Source organism: Marmota monax, unplaced genomic scaffold (assembly GCF_021218885.2).
Source record: "Marmota monax isolate L192 unplaced genomic scaffold, Marmota_monax_Labrador192_F-V1.1 WCK01_AAM20220418_F8-fsc00027, whole genome shotgun sequence".
NCBI lineage: Eukaryota > Metazoa > Chordata > Mammalia > Rodentia > Sciuridae > Marmota > Marmota monax.
The window spans coordinates 9,718,337-9,741,678 of record NW_026694617.1 but is presented as its reverse complement, the minus strand read 5'-3'; the positions used below and the strand labels follow the sequence as shown (position 1 = coordinate 9,741,678).

Here is a 23,342-nt window from a genome sequence, read left to right as displayed (position 1 = left end):
TGGAAAGCAGTATGGAGAGACCTTAGAAAACTTGGAATGGAACCACCATTTGATCCAGTTATCCCACTCCTAGGCCTATACCCAAAGGACTTAAAATCAGGATACTGTAATGACATGGCCACATCAGTGTTTATCAGCTCAATTAACAATAGCCAAGTTATGGAACCAAACTAGGTGTCCTTCAACAGATGAATGGACAAAGAAACTGTGGTATATATACACGATGTAATATTATTGAGTCATAAGGAAGAATGAAATTATGGCATTTGCTGGTAAATGGATGGAGCTGGAAAATATCATGCTAAGTGAAATAAGCCAGTCCCACAAAACTAAAAGCCAAATCTTCTCTTCGATATGTGGATGCTAACACACAAGACAAGGATAGAGGGGAAAGAATATAAGTCTCTGATTTATCTTTCTTTTTTTTTTTAACAAATATTTATTTCTTAGTTGTAATACCTTTATTTTATTTGTTTATTTTTATGTGGTGCTGGGGAACGAAATCAGGCCCTTGCACATGCTAGGCGAGCGCTCTACCACTGAGCCACAACCCCAGCCCTCTGGATCATCTTAAATATCACCTTTATAAAGAAGCCTTTCTGGATCACCTGGTATAAGGAGCTTCCAGTCACTTCCTAGCAAATCTCACTTTTTCATTTACCCTTTTATGTAACACATACTTATTATTATCATGTAACACATACCTTATGTGATGAGAGACACAAAAATGTACCTGCCCTTGGTGAAGCTTTCACTTCAGTGAAGGGAACAGTTGATAATGATTGCTGCACAGCCCTGCACTGTGAGGCAGAAGATTCATGAGCTCAGGGCTATTTTATTCCTGATGGAGGCATTGAGAGAACTTTTAGAGAGCCCATTTTTTCTCACACTTTTGCCATTTCCTTATGTAAATTTATATCGACAGTGGGGGAGGTGGGCAAAAAAGAACATACATAACAGGGATACGATTATCCAGCCCTCCAAAATGTAATGTGCACATTCTTGAACATTATCTACTTTGGGCATTCATTTTCTCATTTGTAAATGGGGTAGTCTCATTCATTTCGCAAAGTTCTTGGCTGGATTAATTATGAAAGTGCCTGATATATAGAGTACTATCCAAAAGTTGCTAAATTTTTATTTCTAATCATCCTAATTTCTATCCTTGGGTATCTGAGCACTGAACTGGCATTTCTAATAGTTGGATATACATTTCTGTGTTGCTCAAAGTCAGTGTTTTCGCAGAACTAGTTACCCTTCCCCATTTCTCTACCTAGGGTTGATGTATCTTTCCCCTTCAGTGTCTAAATCCAGTCAGTCAAATTTCTTTTGTTTTATTTTTCTTTTATTATATTACTTGGAGGTGGTCTTTCCTGCCTATTTGCAAGGCCACCATCTTGATTCGGGTCCCCACCTCCTGTCTGCTCTTTGTTCCCTTCTAAGGAATCATCAACCTACCTAATTGGCGCTTCCCTCCCAAACCAATTAGAATCCTACCATTGATCTATTTCTCATGTCTTTCTTTTTCAGAAACTTTGAGAGATGCTACCTTGTTACCATGGTGATAGATTTTAAACCCAGTAGTGTATTATTTAAAGCTCACCATGATCTGTCTTAAATCGACATTTCGTCTGCCTTTCACGTTCAATCTCCTAACATTTCTCTGATAGATGAATCTTATTCTGCTTCCTTGACCCTTCATTGAGCCTTTTGGCTGCCTCTGCACACTTGTTCATGTGTTTTACTTGCCTAAAAATTTCCTCTTTTTGTTCCAGCTCCCCTCAGTTTGTGTTCATGTGTGTTCTCCATTATAGGAATCCTGAATTGTTATCCTCATTTTTTCTTTCTTTCTTTTTTTGGTACCAGGCATTGAACCCAGGGGTGCTTAACCACTGAGCCACTGAGCCACATCCTCAGTCCGTTTTTTTACTTGAGACAGGGTCTTGCTAAGTTGTTTAGGGCCTTGCTAAGTTGCTGAGGCTGGCTTTGAACTCTGCCTCAGCCTCCAGAGCTGATGGAATTACACAGTTGTGTGTCACCATGCCCGGCCTTCATTTTTATTTAATTTTAAACTGTACTCAAGTTTGTGCTATCTATTTACCCATGCGTACCTTGTCAGACTTTCTGAAATTCTTTTATAAATCTAAGTGCCTTCCCATGATAGCAGCTTACTATTACTTTTTTTGCATTGTCATTGGTAGTTGATATTTTGCTTTATACTATGCTTTTCGAAGAATGCAAAAGAGGTCTCCGTTGCCTACAAGAGTGAGTTATAATATGCTTACAGGCAGCACATTGAACTTTTTGATCATACTTCATTCATTTTGAAAAAAATGAGGTTTAATTTCTCAGAGAACTTGATTACGGTTTATTAAGCTTTAAAGTGTAAATTCTTCTTTGGCCTATGACAAATACTGGCATTTATAAAAGATTTGTCCTAGGAGCAAATAAAAACGCCCACTTAGATGAGTATTGCATGTTATCTGTAGGGTTTCTAAGCTTGCTGAAATTTTCCTCGTCTGCTTAGTTTCCTTGTCCATTAGATAAATATAACACTATATAATATCTGATTTGTCTTTGATAGCCATACTTCACATGGTTCTGTACTAATAGCAAACTTTTGTTTTTCTTTTCTTAATAAAATATTTATTTTATTTTTTATTCTAATTTGTTATATATGACAGCAGAATGCATTGCAGTTCATATTACACATATAGACCACAATTTTTCCTATTTCTGGTTGTATACAAAGTATATTAACTTTTGTTTTTCAACAGTACTTTGGAAGTCTCCTTGTCATTTTCTGCGTAGAACTGGCTTGTGGTGTTTGGACATATGAGCAGGAACTTGTGGTGAGTTCAAAGAAATCTATAATCACAATATAAAAAATATCTAGTTCAATGTAGTAAATCAAATATTTTAGATTAATTTCAGTCCATGATTGTTAATTTGAATGTTCCTACTACATAACATGCTTCGTAACAATGAAGTCCCAATACTTCTGAAAAAATAAACTTTTCTTTTTTGTGTCTAAAGTATATTTTCAAACCTTAATTTATAATACTTTATTTGGTATACTATGGGACATGTCTGTAATTTCACAGATTGCTTAGATGTGGATGTTAGAGATAAAGCTAGCATATATTGTTAAATAATTTTCCAACTTCTGAGTTAATCATAGGAAAAATCTGCATGTATAACAGGATTTGTTTGAGAATGCTTGAACATACCTCCTTAAAGCCTTCCAAGATACCCATCACACAGAACAACCCTGGGACCAGGAAGCTTGCATCTCCTGCTTGCTAGAGGCTGAATCATCTTCCACTAAAGGAAGTGTGCTTGGGGACACTTGCTATATGTTGACTGCCATCTAGAAACACTCTCACAGTTTGAGGGTTGGCTACTTGAAAAGTGCTCTTCAGCACTTTTTCTCTTACTTCAGCCATTGAACTGGCTGTAACAAATTTTATAGCTGTATTAGCATGAATGAGGCTAGGAGCTTCTCAGTCTTAAGATTCTACTGGTCAAGTTTGGTTTGTCTCTCACACTCTACTTTTGCTCACAATGAGTGTTACTTATTTAGTCTGCTCACTTCAGTGATGGAAATTTGTTCATTTATTATCCGTGGGGTGTTGCGCCTTTGCATGTCTGTGAATGCTGGCTGTTTTCATGGAGGCAGGCCAGATTTTTTCCACCTTAAGCATCGTAGAATAATTCTGTTTCAGCAAAATGGTGCTTTCAACATGTAATCCTTGGACCATCTGTAGTAGGACTTACCCAGGGTGATTCTTAGTGGTGCACATAACTGGGCTCCAGCCCAGATGTGCTAAGTCAGAAAGAGACAGCAGGGTAGAGGGCAGGGCCAGGGACCCTGCATTTGTGATAGTTTTAAACATTTTTAAATTCAATAGCTCTGAAGAAAAGAGGGTGATTAGTTTGTATTTGTTTGAGAGAGAAGAGTGCATTAGACAGTTGTGCTAATAATTGAACTCATTTCTGGCAACTGATGCAGTTATTAAAGATTGAATGGTGAACTTGCTACTTCTGTGAGGCTGTTGTGAATATTAAGTAGCAGTCTACTACAGACTGGTGGGTACTCTGCATACTGCAATTTACATGTAGATGATGCCTTGGTGCTGCCACTCAAATGAGCCCCATGAAGGCACTCCTACCAGAGTGTAGATACTCTGAGGAAGAGGAGTGGATTTATGAGAAGTTGAAAAGTCACGCCCTGTTCTCTTAGCTGCATTATAATATAAAGTGAAGAACTTTCTTCAAAATGAAATCTACCAAGAAAATATAAATTCTCTTTTGGTCTTTGAGTTCACATGTTCACTCCATCCCTAGAAATTTAGTATATTTAGGAAAGTGAAAAAGTAGTTGGGGGAATTAGTTTTTGGGTCTTTGTGGTAAAGAGATTGTTAAGTTTCTCTGTTTTCAAATAATAAATTTCTGTCCCTTACAGTCAATCATTAGAGAGTAAATTTTACAACTAATTCTTGATCCCTTTACCTCAGCTTTGGATTGTGTTCTGTTTGATAAGTATCAGATTGTTTTAGAAATGAGTTTACTTTCTGTGGATTTTTAAAATGGATTTTATTGTACATATGGAATACTGATATATGATCAGTCTCCTAAGTAATAGCAAGTTTAAAATGAATTCATTTAAGGTATTTGAAAAGGGATTGTTTTAATTCCAACATACTTCTAAGAAACACAAGGAAACTCAAAAGAATTTGTATTTGTTTAAATACCCCATTCTATTAAGGGACAATCTGCAAAAGGCTTCTGAGTCCTAGTACTAAATGAGTGCACACTGCCATTTCAGTTGAGGGCATACATCATTGTTTTGCTTGCATAAATCTTCCCCATTACCTCACCAGGATAGAGCAAGGGCTGTTTAAAAGTAAAATGTGGAAAGCAGTCTTTAAAAGAAAAAAAGTTCTTCACATTTTTTATTGCTTCTGCACTAATAACAGTGAGAATGAAAAGTGCCATTAAAGTTTATTATCTGCCAAATTTTGCAGAACCCAGCCTTTACATAGAATGAGCTTTGTGCTTCTAGCAGTTCCCTGCCTGTTACTTTATGGCCAGATCCCAGTATTTTGTGCCAGAACCTCAATGGTCTCCTCTGTTTTCTTACCACATTTGGTTTCAGAGTGATTGTGGTCACCATGAAGAAACAACCAATATTTATTTTGGAAAGTTAAAAAAAAAAAAAAAAGTAAAAGAATGTTCTATTAGCTAAATCAAGAGACTCGACATCAATCTAGTTCCCTGTCATTTTTGTTGCTTATACGTGTTTACCTTTTAGTTATCATTCCTTTAGATAAAATCTGTCAATAACATTCTTTCAGATGACACATCTCTTGAGAATTTATGTTACTTCCATTTATTTTACGCCTCAAAAGCTATGAGATAATAATAACTCATAGTGGATAGCTTGAACTTTGGTTAGTTCCCTGAACTTTGTTGAATCCATCTGAACACAGTCAGCCCAGTATTTGGGGAACAACATTATGTTCCCAAGTGTTTGTATGTTTTCTTCTGCGAAGCCTAATTTCCAATTTTTTTTTGAAAGGGAAAATTGAAGAATATCTTTGATCAAGAATTTTTAAACTATTTCTATCAACATTGCTATTTTTAATAACATTTCAAAAATTATCCTAGTAATTTTTATTTTCAGGTTCTTGATTTTTGTGTCATTTTTTAAAATGTCAGGCTTGTGCCCTGAGCTTTATTTAGTCCACAAACAAATAGAAATTTAAAATAGGATTTGCAAATTCTAATATGTTCTGAATGTATGTGTCAATATGTGACTGACAGCGTTTTTTTTGTTTGTTGTTTGTTTGTTTGTTTAAATTGCTATTGCAGCAATCCTGAATTTAAAGTGATGAAGTCCCAAGTGAGGGGGATGCTGTTGGAAATGAAAGAGATTCTGATTTAAGACATTTGTTTGTTTTTAGACTGCATGTGGAAATAAGATAAATGAATATTCCTTAGAATGACAATCTCTCTCTCTCTTTTTTTTATTGGTTGTTCAAAACATTACAAAGCTCTTGACGTATCATGTTTCATACATTTGATTCAGGTGGGTTTTGAACTCCCAATTTTACCCCAAATACAGATTGCAGAATCACTTCGGTTACACATCTACATTTTTACATAATGCCCTATTAGTAACTGTTGTATTCTGCTACCTTTCCTATTCTCTACTATCTCCCCTCCCCTCCCCTCCCATCTTCTCTCTCTACCCCATCTACTGTAATTCATTTTTCTCCTTGTTTATTTTCCCCTTCCCCTCACAACCTCTTATATGTAATTTTGTATAACAATGAGGATCTCCCTCCATTACCATGCAATTTCCCTTTTCTCTCCCTTTCCCTCCCACCTCATGTATCTGTTTAATGAGTGACAGCGTTTTTAAGTAGGTGAGAATATTAGTGTTTGAAAAAATGTGCTTGTATGTTAATATAATTTTTCCCCCCAGGTACCAGTACAGTGGTCAGATATGGTCACTTTGAAAGCCAGAATGACAAACTACGGCTTACCTAGATATCGGTGGCTTACTCATGCTTGGAATTTTTTTCAGAGAGAGGTAAGTGCTATAGTTTTGGGGTGAAGAGTATAGTATAAGTATCACATTTTCAAAACAAGTATTCAAAGCTTTGGCTTTGGTAAATTTTTTTTGTGTGGAAAATTAAACCTATCATTTAATTGTCACTGGTGTAATTTTTTATGGAGAAATACCTTAAGTTAACTCTATACTCTGTTTTTTTTCTCCCATGAATACTATTTCCCTTTTATTTCACCTAGTTCATATACATTTATTTGGAAGTCATTTTTCTAAACTAATCTGAAGTTTCTTCTTCATGAGTTATTTTGCAATTATCCAAGTTTTTCTTAAATAGATATTTTTTTCCTCACGAATTTTAGAGCTATCTGTATTTTAAACATCTCTTTAATTTTTTTTTTTTAAAGATTGTTCTCATTTGGGGGCTGGGTATGTGGCCTAGTGGTTAAGCAGCCCTGGGTTCAATTCCTGGTACCAAAAATAAAGAAGATTGTTCTCATTTAGGAGTTTGGAGTCAGTACATATATCATTAAGGGCATGAAATTTATAGTCAGAAAGTTCTTAATTCAAATCCTAGCTCCGCTGCTTAAAATATTCTGTGAGATTTTGTAATTTTCTTAACCTCCTTGAGCCTCAGTTTCCTTGCCTGTAAAATAGGTGTAATAAAAGTACCTACATCCTGGGAGTGCTGAAAAGTTTAAATGATATCAATAAATTTGATCTCATTTAGTTTATGGTTATTAATAACACCAGGAAGTATAGAGGCTTTTAGCTTTTCTTGAATAACTGCCCATGTAGCACTTTATGTGGCAGTGTATGTGTGTATATAACCATTTCAAATTCAGTCTATATTTAAATGTTGAAAATCTGGTGACTTAAAGTTGACCACTGTTCTTGCTTCAGACTAAGCTCTTCTCCCAAGCAATTTCCTTGTGTTTAACATTCCCAGATGATCCAGAACCTCAGATTCCTTTAATTCATCTTTGTGATGGACTGTGAATCATTTGAGAATGAATATCTTACCCAGTAGCCAGCTCTCTGCTTAATTATTATGTCTTGGAGAGGGACAGAGGTTCAAATTCAGGACAATCTCCAAATCTGGCTCTTTGTCTTACAATTGTTGAGATGGTAAAATTATCATTGTAACACAGATTTTCTGTTTATTTAAATGCTTCCTGACTTTGTTTGTTTACTGCACATTGGTACTAAAAACAACACAAAGGGGAAATATGTGAAGCATTAGGGAATTTATAATAAGCAATGTTCAGCTACTGTCCTGGGGAGGAGCACCCCAGAGCTATTTGTTTTCTGGAATTTATGATGTAGACCATGATAATCCAATAATCCAGGTTAAAAAAAAAAGTGAGGTGTTTTTTGTTGTTGTGTTTTTTTTTTTCTGATGACTTCAGCTAATATACATTGGATAGACAATGTATAAGCACTGCACTTGACAATGTGCTATTTTTAGAATTGTCATATGGTAAGCTCCCTCCTTCATGTCATAAGGCTATTCCACTAAAAGGAGTGGGAATGATCTCTGAGCACCCTGAAATAATTTTTCTAAGGCTCTTATGTTAGTCTGCTAGGACTGCCATAACCAAGTACCACAGATGTGGTGGCTTTTAATACAAATTTATTTTTACATGGTTCTGGAGGTTGTAAGTCCAAGATCAAGGTGCTGGCAGGGCCTGTGTCTTCTTAGGCCTCTCTCTCCGTGGTTTATTGTGTTAGCCACCTTTTTTACTTTATGACAAAAATACATTACATAAATAGTTTAGAAGAGGGAAGATTTATTTTGGCTTGTGGTTTCAGAGGATTCAGTCTATGGCTGGCTGGCTAAGTTGCTTTGGGCTTGAGGTGAGGCAGAACATCACGGTGGAAGGGCATGGCAGAGAAGAGTTGCAGGGCTCATGACAGCCAGGAAACAGAAAGGGAAAGAGAGACAGGAAGGAGCCAGAGACAGAAATAGTTCCCAAAATGATACCATGTGACCTATTTCCTCTAGCTATAGCCCACCTGCCTACAGTCACCCCCCAGTAAGTAGTCCATTGTTTCAGTCAGCTTTTTCACTGCTGTGACTAAAGGATATGACCAATACAACTGTAGGGGAGCAAAAGTTTATTGGAGGGTTCACAGTTTCAGATGTCTTAATCCAGAGGGAAGCAGCTCACATCATGGTGGTCAAGAAGCAGACAGAGAAACTCTACTCTCCAGATACAAATATATACCCCATAGCCACACCCCCAATTAACCACTTCCTCCAGCCACACCCCATCTGATTCTAGTCACCGCTCAGGGATTAACCCACCAATCTGTTAACTCTCACAATCCAATCATTTCTCCTCTGAAACTTCCTGTATCGTCTTACAGCTTTGGGGGGATACCTCATATCCAAACCATAACATTCTGCCCCTGGCCCCCAAAAGCTCACACTCATCTTGTTATGCCAGATTTGTGGGACCCCAATAGACCTCTAGGAGCTGAATCTGATGCAGGCACACACAGTCTTTATTGGAAGCTCAAGCCTGGACTCACAACCTTCCCGACGCAGAGGTCCCAGAGAGTGAGTCCTGGTCCTTTGTTCAGTGAGATTTTATAGGTTTTGGGGGGATACTCTATGCGTCACAACATCACATAGCAAATCATTCCATACCGCGGGAAAGTCAAACAACAACTCTTAACATTGATTAGCACATTCAATGGCGGGAACAATTTGGGTAGGGGTGATTGGTTACTATAAGAGGGGGATTTGTTTGAACTGATTGGTTTAGGCCACGAGAGGTGTACGTGCTAAACTACATGGTTTCCCAACATGTTATCAACCACCATAAACTATTTGGGGGTCATCTGGCAACCCAGGTATTTTCTCTGTCTTATGCTGATTGGAGGTTGCTAGGGGGGTTGCTATGGGTCCTTACCTAGCCTAACTGAGTCAGGGACACCTAGCACGGAGAGCTCTCCTGTTATTTACAGACAAACAACTCAGCAGGGTGGGTATGTGCTGAGGAGTGCTCTGTGGGTTTTTCCAAGGACAAGGGTCACGCCCCCTTCCTTAGGATAGGCCTTGAGGTAGAAGCTGCTGTTATTTGTTTATTTTTAAAAATGGAGTCACATTAGTTTCTCAGTCTGACAATGCAAAATATATTTAGTCCATCCCAAGAGTCCCCATAGTCTCCACAGTTCTGAGATTGCTCAAAGTTCAAGTCTAGAGTCTTCTCTGAGGCTCAAGGCAATCTCTCATTGTGAGCTCCTGTAAAATTAAAAGCAATTTAAAAGTATCCAATATATAATGGTACAGAGTAAACATTTCCATTCACAAAAGTAGGGACATAAAAAGAAGGGATAGGACCAAAGCAAGACTGAAATTCAACTGGTCAAACAAGTCCTGTAGATCCATGTCTGGCATCTGGGGCACATGGCATCATAAATTCCCTCCAAAGGGCTTGTGTAGCTCCGCCCCTGTGGCCTTGTTTGTTGCAGCTCAAGGGGCCTTTCTTTTGGCTTGTCTCTGCTTGATTCCTGCAGATTTCCTAGGACAATGTCTAACATTACTGGTATTTCTTAATCTTGGGGGTCACCGTTGCAGGTTTGGCTTCCTCCTCAAATCTCCATACCTTGCCTTCCCATGGAGTGCCCACAGGGACTCTGACCCTGCTGCACTTTGCCTGGCTTCCAAGGTCTTCCCTTTGAAATCTTGGTGTAAGCCTCCATGACCCACTAAGTCCAGCATCCTGCATTCCTGCAGAACCAGTACCCCCATGTGATGGATGCTAAAGTCTGCCGCCATCTTGAGCAGTAGCCAAGCCTTCAGGGACCCTGGCTGCAGCTGCCTCTGAGTGTCTGGGTGGCTGAGCATGTTGAATAAACTTCCTAGGCCTCCTTGTGCAAGAAGGATTCCCCACTGGTCTCTTAAGAAAATTTTCACTTTTACTCCCTTGAGCCTGAGATGGGTTTGATCTTGCCAGCTCCTGAGATGTATCCAAGCCATCTTTCTTACTGTCAAGGCAAAAGTCTTTAGCATGTCTTTAGTGGCAATAATGTCTTTAACAACTGCAACTTCCTTAGCCCCAGTATTACTTCCACCTTTGAAGTCCAAGTTTTTCCAATCTTTCTGCTCTGCTTTCTTCTCCTGATTATCACAAAAAAAGTGGCTAAAGGCTGCCAGCAACATCCATGCCACTGCCTGAATGCTATGCTGCCTAGACATTTCTTCTACCAGATTAAAAAGTCTATTGCTTTTAAAATCAACTTCTTATAAAGTCTCAGGACATGGGCAAAATCCAGACAACTTCTCAGCCTGAGGTGAGGCAGAACATCATGGTGGAAGGGCATTGCAGAGAAGAGTTGCTGGGCTCATGACAGACAGGAAGCAGAGAAAGAGAGACAGGAAGGAGCCAGAGACAGAAATAGTTCCCAAGATGACACCCTGTGACCTATTTCCTCTAGCTACAGCCCACCTGCCTACAATCACCACTCAGTAGTCCATTAAGTTATTAACCCTTTAAATAGATTCATCCACAATGAGGCCGTGACCCTCATAATGCAATCATTTCATTAAACCTCTACCTCTGAACTTTGCCACACCAAGACTATGCTTTCAACACATGAGCTTTTGGAGACATTGCAGATCTAAACTATAATACTTATAGCTGACCATCTTCTCCTTGTGTCTTCACAGTTGTCTTCTCTATACACATCTGTTTAAATTTCCTCTTCTTATGAGGATGTCAGTCATTGGATAAATACTCACCCAATGGACTAATTGTTTCTATAAAGACTGTATGTCCAAATAGGGTCACATTCTGAGATACCAGTAACTGGAATTTCAAACCATGAATTTGGTTGGGTGGGTGACACATTTCAGACTCTAATACTCCTCTTCAAAATAAATCAGAGCTAAAATTCACCTTTCAGGTTTCTGTTTTCTTGATCTCTTGTTCACTGTTACCCTAAGCATGTGCCTCAATTTAATGGAATCTTGCTTAAGTCCTAGTGGCATTTATTTAGTACCTTTTAAAGAAACTATTACCTTTAACATAGTGGTTAGAGTACAGGCTTTGGTATAAGCAGGCTCTGCTACATATTGGCATATGACCTTGGGAAATGACTTGACCCATCAAGGGATCTCAGTTTATTTATGTATAAAATGGTGACTGTATGGTATTTTCTAGAACTGGAAGTGTTAGCAACAGTAAAGCTAAACTACTATGCAATGTTAAAGGAGGCAGGAAAATGACAAGAACCATGGTGATGTGTTTGTATAATAATGAATTTACTGAAAGACATGTTCAGAAAATGATTCGGTACAAATTCACTATCCTCCATTGAAGAAGAAAGATAACTATGTAAAAGAAAAAAAAATTCAGAGACTTATGAAAAAAAAAAAAAAGTTTGGCCCTGAACATAGTATGTTTAAGTTATTTGGAAAAGCTAGGTCAGTGGATCACCTCATTTCCTGACAAAGTCAGATAAATGGGCTGTACCACTGTGATTGAGTTAGGGTGTTCCAAGGACTGCCCTTGGAAGTCATCAAATTTGGAAGGACTCATGCCATTAGAAAATGAGAGAAATGAGTTTTCTCTGAACGTAAGGATTTTAAAAGACTGACTTTGGAAAAAAAAAAACAAAAACAAAAAGACTGACTTAGAATTGTAGTAGTTGATAATTTTTAGAAAGTGAAGTCCTTTTACTGCAAGTTAGTTTTAAAGACTACTCAATGAGTTATGTAAAATATCTGATGTCAAATTATATTTGACTTAAATTGGTGATGTTTCTGTTATGTCTGGTTTTAGAGTTTAACTTTGTGATGATTATAATATATTCATGACTTTTAGAATGAGTTGATACCAGGAAAATATTAAAAACATTTGTAGCATTTCTCAAAACTTTAGTATTAACTATAGCTTTTAGTAATCATCATTTATAACCCTCCCAAGATAACTGTTGTTCTTTTTAAACATCAGATATTTAGGCAAGTGGAAAAATCCAAAATAAATTTTAGTGTTTTCCTTATTTGCTTTTTCATGAGAAGTTCAGAATTCTTCAAAGTTAACTTTAGTTAAACATTGAATTGATGATGCACTATTAATCTTGAGCACAGATTGATCTCTTGGGCTACATCATTTGCATAACCAGTCACTCTTGGCAGAGTTTTTCTCTGTGACTACCCATATTCCTTGCTTCTGACTCTATGGAAGAGTACTTGTTCCTCCTTTACCCAGGAGCAGAAAATTATTCAGCATAGATAATTCTCTGAATCTAATCTGTGTATGTCTTTAAACTGTGTTTCTAAACCTTCATCAGAGTTTTTTGCTAATCTTTGGTGCAACAAAACAATGAAGAAAATATAGTTTTCTTAAATATGATTTAAGAAAGGCAATATAAGTTGTAAGTCCAACTTTATTCAAGCTTAAAGGCACATATTTTTTTTCTGAAATTATGATAATAAGACTATGATGGTTTATTTCAAGAATCTCTTTCTGTTGAATGAAAATTTGTTGGCCCAACCTGTTCATTTCTTGAAGTTTTTGGAACTTTTATTGGTTATGGATTCCAAGTCTTCAATCTTTATGATGGATTGGTTAATAAATCTTTTCACAGAGATTATGGAACTTTTAATACAATATTTAAACATGTTGAACAATTAAATAGCTAGATGATATACAGTCGATTAACTACTCTCTAATGGCTAGAAGGAAATGGTAAAGGTAAGATTTCAGCTATCGGATTTGTTATTTTGTACGTCAAATCTGCCATTGTATGACGACCTGTGGAGGGTGTTGGAGTTGGGGAAGGAGACTCGGTCAGACCTAATTTGTTTTTATGTATTTGGGGCATTATGGTTCAGAATTGTTCCATTATAGGGTAGGTAGCCCTGGTGTTCCTTTACAGCATTTCTATCATCAACTAGAATATGCACATATCATTAGGTGATGACAGAAATGAGTTTAGCTCTGAGTACAAAAATTTAAGAAATCTAACATTCAATCTTCCATAAGTTAAAACAATATTTTTGTAGTTTCTGAGCCTGACCAGTAATTCTTTTGCAGTTTAAGTGCTGTGGAGTGGTGTATTTCACTGACTGGTTAGAAATGACTGAGATGGACTGGCCTCCAGATTCCTGCTGTGTCAGGGAATTCCCAGGATGCTCCAAACAGGCCCACCAGGAAGATCTCAGTGACCTTTATCAAGAGGTAAGGCCACACTTATCATGGACAAACCTTTTAAAAATAACTTTGAAGAATTGAAAATATGCCTATGAAATTTTCCTGTGTAAATCTGAAAGGCCTTAAAACTTGTCTCTGACATGTGGAGACACAGGATGAAGCTAAAAATCCAACATAAAAACCTGAACACTAAAGACATTTTTAAGTGAGAAGACCCAGTTTTACAACTACTAATTTTCAACTGTATTGTTTAGAGCCAAGTTCAGTTGCCAACTCCTAGAGAACCTTTGAAAACAAGCATATGTAGATGATATAGCTAATTCTGAATATTTGGAAAACACAGAGTTTGGAGTTCCTGGGCAGAATATGTGTGTTCAGGCCTCCAGGGATTTGGGGGGAAGAAACATTCTAAAGGAAAACACTTCTTGCTACTCTTCAGTTCCCCCTGCTGGCTAGTGCCAGTAGTGATGCCAGTTTTAGTTTGCTGATGGAATTTTATAATCACTTGGATTAAAGTCAACCTTATGTGCTAAGAAACTTACACAGTTGTGCGTTCTGGGATAGTTGATCCAAATCATCAGTTACTTCTTATTACTTTCCCTATTCCTTCATTTTCAGTGGTGATTTTCACACTGTTAGGAATAGAATCCCAATTTCAAATTAAAGTCTAGAACTGTGTTGTCCAGTACAATAACTGCTGGCTCCACGTAGTTATTTCTGTTACAATTAAATTAACATAGATTAAAATCTCAGTGTCTTATTTGCACCATCCATTTCCCATGCTGAACAGCCTCTTGGTGACTAGTGACTCTTGTACTGGGTGATGCAGATATAGGATATTCCATCATTACAGGAAGTTATTGAGCATTTCAGATCTTGAATGGAAACTCAAAGTGTGACTCAGATAGAAGGGAAGCTGCTCAGGCTGAGAGGCTAGGTTCAGTCCCCAGGAATCTATTTCTGTCATCTATCTTTATCTATCTATACATACATATATAAATATACATATATGTATATACGTGTGTGTGTATGTGTGTGTGTGTGTGTGTGTATCTCCATTCAAGTACCAAACTAACAAAGCACTCTTAAAAAACTCTGGCTTATGTCTTGGGATGCTGAGGCAGGAGGATTGCAAGTTCAAAGACAGCCTCAGAAACTTAGCAAGTCCTAAGCAATTTCGCGAGATTCTGTCTCAAAATAAAAACACAAAAAGGGCTGGGGATTGGCTCAGTAGTTAAACATGCCTGGGTTCAATCCCCAGTACAAAAATAAATAAATAAAACCAAACCAAAAATACCCCCACAAACTTCTGGATTAACACAGATTAACTACTTACGCTATTCATAATACACACACACACACGTGTGTGTGTATGTCTGTGTGTGAGTGTGTATATAAACATTCAGTATGGCTAAGAATGAAACTTTAAAATGAAATACATCAAGATTTATAAAACATGTTTTTTGTTTGTGGGAGGAGTACTGGAGATTTAACCCAGAGATACTGGGGATTTAACCCATGGATGCTTTACCACTGAAGCTACATCCCCAGACCCGACTATTTGATTTTTTATTTTAATACAGGGTCTTGCTAAATGGCTGAGGCTAGTTTCAAACTTGGAATACTCCTGCCTCAGCCTCCTGAGTCACTGGGATCATAGGCATGCACAACTGTCAGCAAAACATGCATTTTTGTTTATTTCAAAATGGCTTACTTTAGGAAATTATACATTTTCCCCAAGAAATGCTGTCATTTAAAACATCTTATAACATTTTTTAGACTGTCTGCCAAAGTCAGTTGCAGAGATAAACAGTCCATTTTTACTATATATCAATTTGAATGCTATAATGAATTAATGAAAAGAATGCTGGATTACCTGCACATGTGATCTACTGTACTCATATCATAGATATGAGTAACTCTTGGCTGTTTTATCTCAGAGAATGAGAATATGCTACATTCAAGAATATTTTGTTTTTAAAAAAGAGTGCCCTGTCCTCTTGAAGGCATAACCTGAAGAATGCCAAATATTTAGGAGTTTCATAATTTCATGAGCTTGCTAGGGTATCACAAGCTGAGGGGCTTCAGCAACTGAAGTTTACTGCCTTGTAGTTCTGGAGGTTAAGAGTTCCAGGTCAGTGTGTCAGCAGGGTTGATTTCTTCTGAGCGTTGGGAGGGAGAACCTGGTGTAGGCCTTTCCCCCAGGGCTGGTGGCTTGCTGGCATCCTTCCCATCTGGTAGAAGCATGCCCCAACTGTGCCTTCATCTTCATATGGTAATCTTCTTGTGTGTGTGTGTGTGTGTGTGTGTGTGTGTCTTCAAACTTCCCCTGGGAGCCCACTTTTCTCCAGTTTGACTTCCTAACTTTATCATATCTGCAACAACCCTATTTCCATTTCACATTCTTTGGTTTGGAGATTAGGACTTAAACATGAATTTTGGGAGGATGCAATGTAACCCATGACAAGAATTATGGAAATAAATTGTTTATTTTAAAAGAATAATCAAAATACTTTTTTGTCATTCCACACACAACTAAGAAGCATTGTATTTGGATGCTGTGATTTTGAATGTGTTATGTTTGGCAACATTCAGCTTCTGTGAAAAGGAACACAAGAGGTGTAGGTAATTGAACAAAGCATTATTGGGTCATAATTTCTAGGTCCCTCTGATTATGCCACATCTTTTGTTCTAGATGTGAACTGAATACCGTGTTGATGTTGGTTAGTGTCTGTCATGGTACAGTCAATTAACAAATACAACAAAGTCATGATTGGTCCATAAAACAAAATAGTACTTAATTTTTACAAGATAGTAGTAAGTGCAAACATAACTGTAGATATTCATATACATTATAACTTACTATTAGGCATTTAAAACAGGTAATTACAGAATAGATATGTGTAGGACATGTGAATTGAAACCCATCAATTTCCTTAGTGTGAATTTAATACATTTTTTCTGCTTTTTAGAAGTATTAGGTCAATATTGAAAATTATTGGGTTATAACACTATAGTATAACTTCTACTTTAGTGATTAATAATGATGATGTGATTATAGCCAACACTGAGCTCATGAGAAAGGCAAAACATGAACCAGTTTACTGAATCTACCTGAAAAGTCTGAATGTGGATAAATTATCTTTATTTTTACCTTATTAGCTGAAAAATGTTTAAATTAGCATTTAATATACTATTCTTGTTGTAAAAAAAAGTTCATTTTTACATTTGGCTTAGCGTATTTTCACTAATAGTACTTTATAATGGAACACTTTAATTTTAGAATGTCTATAATGGAAAGATGGAAAGAAGCCACGCTTGTGCATATGTGAATTGAAAACTCAGATTATTTTGAATATTTTTGTATTTTTAGCAAAAGATTTCACCAGCTAGCTTACATTGTATGTTATAAGATGTTCTTTAGACACAGATTTCTGGCCAAAGAGAAGGTTCATTATATCATAGTAATCTTATTTTGCATCTCACAATTAATAGCAGACACTTACATTGGCAATGATATAGTACATAATTATATGCATAGTTGACTTACAAAAGTGGATCATTTAATAACTTTATGGCACAAGTACAATTAAATCCATAATTAAAAATAAAACTTAATTCCACTTTGCCCTGGAGAACATATGTTTCCTAATTGCAATGTGTCCAGAGATCATCCAGTAGGAAGATGAGTGTGTGTGTGTGTGTGTGTGTGTCTAAAAGAAGAAACAAGTGAATAATAACTGGAGGTATTTGGGATGTTTATTCTGAAGTTGAGAATACTCAGGGGAGATATTTCAGATGTCTTCAAATATTTCAAAGTTCATAATTCAGAACAGGAACTAGACTTATGTGTTGTTTCTCCAGGGGCCAGAAGTTACAGGAAGGAAATTTTGAATCAATAGAAGGAAGACCTTGCTCATCAAAATCTGTCCAATTGTGAGACAGGTTATCTTGTGAAACAGTGAGTGTCTCATCACTAAAAATATTAATGTCAAGGTCAGGCAACCGTGTCATTGGTGGTATAGAAAGCGTTTTTAAATTAAGAATGAATCCAGACTAGATGAACTTCAAGGCCCCTTTTATCTTTCATATTCTGTAAACTCAGACAAGAACTGGCTCTCTTTCTATAATCTTTCTTCAATAGTCTAAAATCAAGGAAATAAATCATCTTCAATCATCTGGTGGCCTGCCTGGTCCCTGACCCAATATTATGTGACACATTTTGAAACCTGTGAAAAATGATAGAGCAGAAATATAGCAACAATTGCACATTTTAGGAAGATTCCCATCATAGGTATTGTTAGGTTTGCCACAGAACTCCTCACTCCTCAAATAGCCATCATACGCTACACACTTGTATAAAACTATCAGCTTAAAAATCACAGATGAAACTATTGCTGACCCTCAGTTTGGTCCCAGTCGTTCATTCATCCAAAATGTCTTGTGATTGTCTCCTGAGTTCCACATGCCTTTCTAAATGCTGGGAAAACCATGAAAAATATTGCTGACAGAAATCTCTTGTTATAATTTATGTTCCAGTTTGCCATAGAGACATTTAACATGGGAAAAATGTAATAGAAAATAATTACATGTGGTAGTACAAAATTGAAGACTCTCAGCAGGGCAGTGGGCAGGACTTTGTTGGCAAGGGAGCTATTTGGAATAGACAGGAATAGACTGTCTTAGAAGATAGTATTTGACCTGTGACCAATTTGTGAGAAGGAGCCAGCCATGAAGAGATTTGAGGAAGAGTATTTTTGGCCTAGGGAACTGCAGGTACAAAGGCTCACCCTCAGGGCCCATGAGCATTGACTATCTATAACCCTGTTCTTTGGAATTATCTGTATAACCATACTCTCTAAATGCCAAGTGTCAGATTTGGCCTCAGAACAATGTCAGACTCAGAGTTTAAGTTGGTAAATAAGGGATCTACATGAGTTTCCAGCATACCTATTACTAAATATTGCATCCACCTTGATCTGGAGAAGAAAAGTGGAGAGAGAGAAAGGAAAACAAAGGAGCCAGACAGAAAACAGGTGTTTGTATGGCAGGAATTCCAAGACTCTTGCCCATGAGCTATTCTTGGGTGAACTTCAAGGGACAGGTGATATAGCCCATTTTAGTTTTTAATATTTTATATGTGTTTTGTCACAGCCATTACTTTCACCAACTTCTTTTAGGAATAGTTGCAGTTTTTAATCTCAGATGGGAAAAGAAGCATAAACAGCTCCTCAAAGGACTGAAATGACATTCTCCTCCTCTCTGTGTCACTTCAAGAAAAATAAATGGAAGTAAACAGGCTCAAAACAGCCCTGCTTCCAATGGACCCACTCACAATAAAAGGCAAAGAGGAACAGACAGTCAAGCAAATGCATCTCCAGAGACACATTTCTTTGTTTTGTAGTTAGAAATAAGACTGCTGCTAATATATTGACTGCTTATTGTGGTTTAGATCTAGAATGTTCCCCACAGGCTCAGACTAAAAGGTTTGTTCCCCAATGCAGCAATTTCCAAAGATTAGGCTTTTACAATATGATTGGATCATGAGGAGTCTAGCCTTATAGGTGGATTAATCCATTTGATGGATTAATAATTTGGATTATTGGGAATTAGATTTTATTGGAAGGTGTGGGAAGACGTACAGCCCTGCACTTTCCTCTCTCTTTTTCTCTTCCTCTTTCTGCTTCTTCTTGACTACAAAGAGTTGAGCAGCTTCCCTCCACTATACCCTTCCAGCATGTTGTTTCTCAACCTTGGAGTCAGCCAGTTGTGAACTGAAACCTGGAGTCAAAACAAATCTTTCTTCCTTTAAGTTGTTGTTCTCAGATATTTGCCACAGTGACAAAGAAAAAAAAAACTTATTAATACACTGCTACTTCAGAAGAGTATTCACAGAGGATCATGGAGGGTTGAACAGAGAGATACTCTCCACACAGCTGTGTTGCTTTGAAACACTTTTCCTTTAGACTTCTAAACTTGGTACATTTTATGTTTCAAGTTCAAATTTCAAAGACTTTTAGTAATTTTTTTGTGTGTGTATGTCTTTGACAAATAAGTTTACCCCAAATTACTTATGACTCTTTGGTTGGTCATTTATTTCTTCTTCCAATAAAAGAAAACAAATAAAGGAGATGGGAAAGGGCAAGATGAATGGAAGTGAAGGAATATGACCTTCTCTGAGTCTTGGCTTCCACGGCAAAGAATCTGAGTGGAGAAGAGTACTTGTAGATCTCTAGTGTTCACAGAACACAGATGGGTGCTCCTCCAGGTTAAAGATGAGGAAAGCTTATAATAGTACTTGTTAAAGACAATAAAGGATACTTTATTCGAGGTAGAACTACTGTAGTAGACACAGGACCACTGCAATGGGGCTTTGGGGGTGGGTAGATTGGGATCAGCTCTGAATACAGCATGGACTGGTAAGAATTTATAGTCAAGGAGGACGGTGAGGGTCAGTGCACAGAAAATTACTAAGAGGAAGTATTTGGCATAAGGATGTATTCTGGCTAACCTAACTCCCAAGACAGGCCAGTGGGAATCGACATCAATCACGTGGATGGGAGGCATGAGAAAGGTGATTAGACATCAAATGTGATCAATAGAAGAATGGGGAATTCTAGCTAAGTGAACTTAGCAGCATTCTTACTAAGACTGAACAACCCAAATGTGAACATGAAGATCCAAAGATCAAGGCCTAGTTGACAAAGAGCTGAGGAGAACCTGAGTAGAGTTTGGTCAGAGAGAAAAACTTGGTCAATGCTCATTCTTTTTATTGCCCATCTCCTTTGTGTTCTTTGTATTTGGGAAATGGTATTTGTTTTATACTCAGTATATATTCATTTTTCTCAACAGCATGTCAGTCTTCAGTACTTCTCATTAACATTCCTTCTGTTAACATTTTTTTGACCAATTTTTAAGATTAGCCAATCCTCTTTGTGTATTTGACTAATGGAAACAATTTTTACTTTAAATTTTCACACACAACATCTTATTATTATAAACTCTTCCTCAGTGCATCTTTGTCTGAGATATGACAAAGTGTTGTGAGTACAGGGAAAAAATAAAAAAAGGCTGTATGGAGCAAGCTCTACCTAATTATGGGCTCAGTGGTTTTTCACCCAGCCAACCTTGCTCTTTGTTGCTGGGATTCTTCCACACCCAATACGATTCCACATCTGACGCAAAACAAAGTTAGGAAGAAGAATTAAAAGAGAAGTTCAAGGCAGGTAATAACTTAGACCTCCAGCCAGGTCCTGGCTAGTTACACTAACATGATGTTGGTCAAATATGCATAGAATGGAAGGCCACATCAGTAGCTAGAATATAAGGTGGGACTTAGATAATCTTGAAGGGGGGCATATGAAGGAGCTGGCATACAGTAGTCAATCCTGAATTGCTTTTTTTTATGATTGATATATTCAACCAGAGCACATAGAGGTAGCAATATATCTTTGGTCTTCCAATTGTAAAGGATAAATAGGTGTCATTCAGATGTGGAAAATATTTGAAAGGCATGAGGCTGAGAAGGACCTACAAGCCAAGAAGCAGTGGTGCAAAGTTAGAGCTGAAAGCAGGTGAGCTCAGCCCAGGGCATGAGAAGGGCTAGGTCACAGTGATATAAGGGACAGGGATTGGGTGATGAAGAACCTTGTGTATCTGCTCATACATCAGCTTTATACTGAAGTGTGTGCTTAGCTGCCAAATGAAAAGACAAGCCTGATCACAAATTTGAGGCATTATTAGGAAAGAAAGGCTTAGGAAATAGTAGTCATGGGATTCTAGTTTATTAATAATGAAACTCTTTTAGATAAACACACGTAGATCCTCCTGCTCAGAGAGTAAACAGTAGGCAGCTTCTCAGGTTCAGTGATTATTTGGAAAGAATACTCCCAAGAAGTTTCATTCTCAGGGTTCTTTTATATAAAGTCAAAGATGTTCCCACGTGTCTCTTGGCTGACTTCATTATGTCTTCCCAGACTGCCAGCAGGATCAGGTTAGGGTCTGGCTTGGGGTGGTATCTGTTTTATCATTCGAAGCCCTGCAGGATAGGTTTGGGCTGGGGGCTGTTCTTTTTATCTTCGGGCTTTACTTGACCTAATAAGGCCTGGAACTATTCTTCCAGTTTTGCCTCAGGTATACAAATGCATTCTTCTTTTCTTTCAGCCTTTTTCTTGACACAGTTCAATTGTGAGTTTCCTGTTCCTTGTTCACTGTTCAATCAACTTTTCCTCCTGTACTTTATTAGTAGAGACTTGCAATTTTTGCCCTCAGGTTGCATGGATATGAAAGCCTTTACAATGTTTTGACCTGAAAAAGTATCTTACATAATAACAATCTTAGATTTGTGCTTAAAAGTCACGACGCTGGCATTGTAGAGAATGAGGTGAGGTGGGGTTGAAGTGAGGATTGGGTCCCTGAAGCAGGGAAATTAGGTAGGTGACGGTGGTGAATAATTCATGTGATTATGAGGGCTGGGATTCAGGTAGTGGCTTTGAGGATGGAGGGGAGCAAATGAATGTGAAAGATACTTAAAAAGTAAAATGAATAGGATTAGGTGATGAATTGGCTGTGGGGAGTGGGTGACAGGGAACCTACAAATACACCTGGCTTTGATGTGGACCCTGAATAGATGAAGAAGCCACTTATTGAAGGGGAGGGTTGGAGTCTCTTAGTTCCATTTTGGAAGTGCTTTGTTTAAAGTTCTTGTCAGGTACTCTGCATGCATAAACTCAGTAGGAAATGTGGAGCTCTGGAGACAAAACTCAGTGAGGCATGTAGATTGTGTGTGTGTGTGTGTGTGTGTGTGTGTGTGTGTGTTTTAGTCAGCTTTTTTGCTGTTAAGACTAAAAGATCTGACAAGAACAACTTTAGGGAAGGAAAAGTTCAGTTAGGCTCTGGCTCATGGTTTCAGATGTCTCAGTCCATAGAAGGCTGGCTCCATTTCTAGGAGCTTGAGGTCAGGCAGTACATCATGGCAGAAGAGTATGGCAGAGGGAAGTAGCTCATATTATGATCAGAAAGCAGTGAGAGGTCCACTTGCCAGATACAAAATATTACCCCAAAGCTATGCCTCCAATAACCCACCTCCTCCAGCCACACCCTACCTGGGCTTCAGAGGCCACTCAGTTAATCCCCCTGGGGGATTAATTCACTGATTGGGTTAAGTCTCTCATAACCTAAACATTTCTCCTTTAAACCTTCTTGCATTGTCTCACACATGAGCTTTTGGGGGGATACCTCACATCCAAACTATAACAGTGTGCTAAATAGGGAAAGGGCTAATACAGTATCTTAAATAAAGGGGAGGTTTATTTTTCTCTGAAAGATCCTTCAGTTTGTCCATGCTGCTGGTCAGCTCTGCTGCCTGTTCATCCAGGGACCAGGATGGTGAGACAACTTTTCATTTTTAAATACCTGTCTTCCAGAGTTTGTTCTGATTTTCTCCATTTCCAGGCATGAGGCAAACTGAGGCAGTGAGTGGGAAGGAGCACATCCAATTGCCCAAAGGCCTATATTGATCACCCCTAATCACATCCCACTGGCAGGGACTCGTAGGGCTTTGCTTAACTTCAAGAGAGGCTGGGAACTGTGGTCTATGGGCT

General features: G+C 37.8%; 1 protein-coding gene across 1 annotated transcript in view; it reads left to right on the top strand.

The window, feature by feature from the left end:
• Window positions 1-23,342, top strand: part of Tspan12 (tetraspanin 12) — a 73,576-nt gene that overhangs the window by 36,522 nt on the left and 13,712 nt on the right. The window contains exons 5-7 of the mRNA XM_046422394.2: window positions 2,778-2,852; window positions 6,491-6,598; window positions 13,624-13,767. Of these exons, the coding sequence (XP_046278350.1) occupies window positions 2,778-2,852; window positions 6,491-6,598; window positions 13,624-13,767 (327 nt within the window). The remainder of the gene's footprint in view (window positions 1-2,777; window positions 2,853-6,490; window positions 6,599-13,623; window positions 13,768-23,342) is intronic.